At 46.6% G+C, this 3607-nt stretch overlaps 1 protein-coding gene across 1 annotated transcript in view; it reads left to right on the top strand.

Moving 5' to 3' along the window:
* reck (reversion-inducing-cysteine-rich protein with kazal motifs) overlaps positions 1-3607 on the top strand; it is a 38640-nt gene that overhangs the window by 58 nt on the left and 34975 nt on the right. Inside the window, exon 1 of the mRNA XM_032503953.1 lies at positions 1-190. This exon is cut by the window's left edge and continues 58 nt beyond it. Coding sequence (XP_032359844.1) covers positions 118-190 — 73 coding nt within the window. The 5' untranslated portion in view covers positions 1-117. The remainder of the gene's footprint in view (positions 191-3607) is intronic.

The following is a 3607-nucleotide window of genomic DNA, read 5'->3' as shown; positions in this document are numbered from 1 at the left end:
GAGAGAGAGAGAGAGAGAGAGAGAGAGAGTTTGTTAACAGATGACCAATGGACCGTGTCACAGCACCAGTGTTTTCTATGTATTCTTGTCCACGATGCACTTTAAGATTTCAATAAGATGCGTGTGTGTTTCCAGATAATCACTTTCTTCGTCGCCGTAAACTTCCATTGCCAGCCGCTCCGAGCTCAGGGTGAGTAACGTGAGTCTGTCTGGGCTTGAACTGTACGTTAACTTTTCATATTTAATGCACTGCTAACAACTGGCTGATAAATGACAGGGTAGTGTATAATTCAGGACCTGCAGGACCTGCAGGACCAACTTGTTGTTCCCTGACAGCTGGCATGCTGTTGATACATTTGGCTCTTGTGTAGTGAGAACATCACGCCAAACTCCATTCGCAAATCCTGCAATGTGACATTCCCTTGCTTATTGGTGGACCTGAGCACGTCGCAGACTAGTAACTAGGATGTATTCCGAATTATGAAAGTCCTCTGGTAAATCCGGGCAGTAAAATGTCTAGCAGCCAGCACTTTATTAAAAGTAAAAACCCCAGTTTGATCCAGCTTCATCGGGCTATCGCCCACCGTGTGCCGTTAGGTGTGAACACAGGGTCGGAAGACCGGGGAAACAATTGGAAAAGGTGCTATTGAATCATGTTAAGTAGATTTTTGGTGGCCGAATTAAAGAGTGCATCTGTGATGTTCCTAAAAGGCTTTTAGTGGTGGTTTTAAGGTGTGTATGTTGAGTGAATAAATGATTGTAATGCCAGTACGGCGCTCTGTGGGAGAGCAGTCCGGGGTTAGCCTGTAGCGCGCGCTGACAACACGACAATCAGCCCTGGAAGTTTAAAGACAACTGTGGCGTAGTTAACACAGCTCACCGGGCGTCGGCGCGTTTCCGACTAATGGACGTCAGCGTAGATTTGTTGGGTTCCGTGTGTTATACGAAGGAAACCGAGCAACATAGCGGGTCGGAAAAGAGAGAAAAGGGACCGTTACCGCGAGGGACGCCTCTTTGGTCAAAAGCTAACTCGCTCAACTTCTACGAAGAACTGTTACGATATTTAAAAAAACACTAACTGCTGGCAAAGTTATTGTAATTAATAGCAGATATTGATTGGCGGTGTGTGTGTGTGTGTGTGTGTGTGTGTGTGTGTGTGTGTGTGTGTATTGGCCCCCAGGTGTTAATGAATCCTCTGGAGCTGTGAAGGCGTCCAGAGAGCACCGAGGTGTGTGTGATTGGCTGAGTCAACATGGAGCTGCCACTCTGCACCGTGTTGCTACATTTTGGAGCCTTTTGGCGAGCTGTGTTCAGCTGTTGTCCCGGCTCAGCCAGAGCCCAGGCTCAGAAATGGCTTGCTCTTTGATGTTCAGCCCACATGGGTGCAGGATGTGGATTTGCTCTGGCTAAATATCACTTTGTACAGTTTTCTTATTCCCTGACACATCTGCCAGGAAGATGAAAGAAACACGGCTCTCAGATCCTCATTTGGGGTGCACATTGTCTCGGCGGCTGGTGACAGCCATGAAGCTCTCAGAAAAGGCCGAAAGATGTGAACAGCAGCCTGCTGGTCGGGAGATAATGGCTTCACTTATTTGGTGGAGACATTCCAGTCATTCCATACTTCTGTAGGAGTTTGTGAAACGTCTCTCTTTCATTTCTTTTCTGTTGTGTTTTGGTCGTGGAGGCGAGCCGGGAGAGAATGCATCTGGAACCAATTTGAGTCCTGAGAGCAGACTGAGAGGAGGAGGGGGGGCAGCAGAGGGAAGGGCAGCCCCTTTCTTCACATGTCCACAGCCAACCTAATTATAGTTCTGTGAACACAAGAAGATTTCTTGGCTATCCCTTGGCATAGTGATATTTGAATTGACTATGAAATCTGATGTTTTTCGTGGACAGAGACATTTGGGGTCAGCTCTTGGTTGACAGCTTGTCTTTCTGGCCCAGTGAGTTCAGTAACGTAACGTTTCACAATGTTCAAGTGACTGCTGAAGTAAGTATAAGTCCCCGGCTGTGTCCCCGGCTGTGTCCCCGGCTGACTTCCCTTCTGTGTCCCCGTGTGTGTCCCCGGCTGAGTCCCCGGCTGAGTCCCCGTGTGTGTCCCCGGCTGAGTCCCCGGCTGTGTCCCCAGCTGTGTCCCCCGCTGAGTCCCCGCAATGTTAGTTCATCTGCGAACAGTTTGCTGGAACAATGTTCTGCTTCTAAATAAATAGCTCGTTCTTAGAGAAGGCCGACCTGGTGCAATGGAAACGTGGCTCCAAACAGATGATGCATGGTTTCATTCTAACGTGTAACACCCACTGAGGCTGCGCTAGGTGCTCCAGACCTAGTCAGGAGGACCAGCCTTCTCCTCTCTGCTTTGTCTTCTCTCGTACCTGCACTTAAAGCTTGATTTATACTTCTGTTGTAAATCTACTCCATGGCTACGTACATGGGGACATGGACCCGACGCCAGACTCTACGCTGTGGACTGACATGCACTTCTCGAAAAAATTTAACTTCACGTTGCAGACATACGTCGCTCGGCCGTGGCCTGGTAGCAACTCCTTTTCCTGGTGGGGAGACACTGCAGACTTGCTCTGAAGATAATCACTGTGACTCTCTCACTCGCTCTACCACACACACGCAACCCTGCTAATCTCTTAAAGAGGCCGACGCACACACCAACACACAAGTATTGACTTCAGGCCTCTGACGTAGGCTACAGAGAAAGCGCTGCGTGGAGCCTCTGCAGAACCACAGATCACGCTTAACCCTTCTACTACTGGTGCTGTAACTTTAGCTTGTGTTAGCATGTAGCTAGCTATCAAGGCACTTCAGCTGATGTGACATGACATGAATTTCCTGTAGTATTTGATTCTGTCTCTCTGGGTAAAAGTCTGTTGTAATACCTCATACATGGAGACGGGACTCACCCTAAAGGTGATGAGTTGTACTGCATGGTGTTTAAATGTTGTTGCAGTAGACCACACAGCAATTCATACATGGAGACGTAACTCACCCTTGTATGCTATACAACAATTCTGTCTACTCAATAACTTAAAGTCAGAAATCATATTGTTTAGTCAGTGGCCTTGGTGGCGTGTCGGCCAATGAGAAGCCTTCCCTCAGGACAAAAGCTCAGATCTGTTTGGATTTCAGGCTGCAGCACTCAGGATGATTATTATTGCCTCTGTAACTATTTATTGTGTCAAAGGTTATTCCAGGATAATTACATTTTCTGCTCATTTCCTGGACGTCTTAATCATGTTAGCATATGTATCTCTGCGTTCTATGCTTTGCCAAGAGCACTCCGAGTAGAACTGCATTAAAGTTTTAATTGAATACGATGGAACTTTATTGTTGGCTGGTTGTGACTGATCCCAGAGAACGGACTATGGCAGGAGATTGGTTGGAGACATGGAAATGAATGTTTTGGTTGTACTGCATTTCCAATAACTCCCAAACACAACCTGATGAGGCCAATGTCGGACCCATGCCTGGGGCTTTTCTACTACTTCATCATAATAATAATAATAATAATAATAATAATAATAATAACAATTACTTTATTAATCCCACAAGGGAAAATTTTACAATTTACACTCTGTTGTTATTACACACATTA

Source organism: Etheostoma spectabile, chromosome 22, assembly GCF_008692095.1.
Source record: "Etheostoma spectabile isolate EspeVRDwgs_2016 chromosome 22, UIUC_Espe_1.0, whole genome shotgun sequence".
NCBI classification, from domain to species: Eukaryota; Metazoa; Chordata; class Actinopteri; order Perciformes; family Percidae; genus Etheostoma; species Etheostoma spectabile.
The sequence above is the reverse complement of the archived record's forward strand: the minus strand, read 5'-3'. Positions and strand labels throughout refer to the sequence as shown.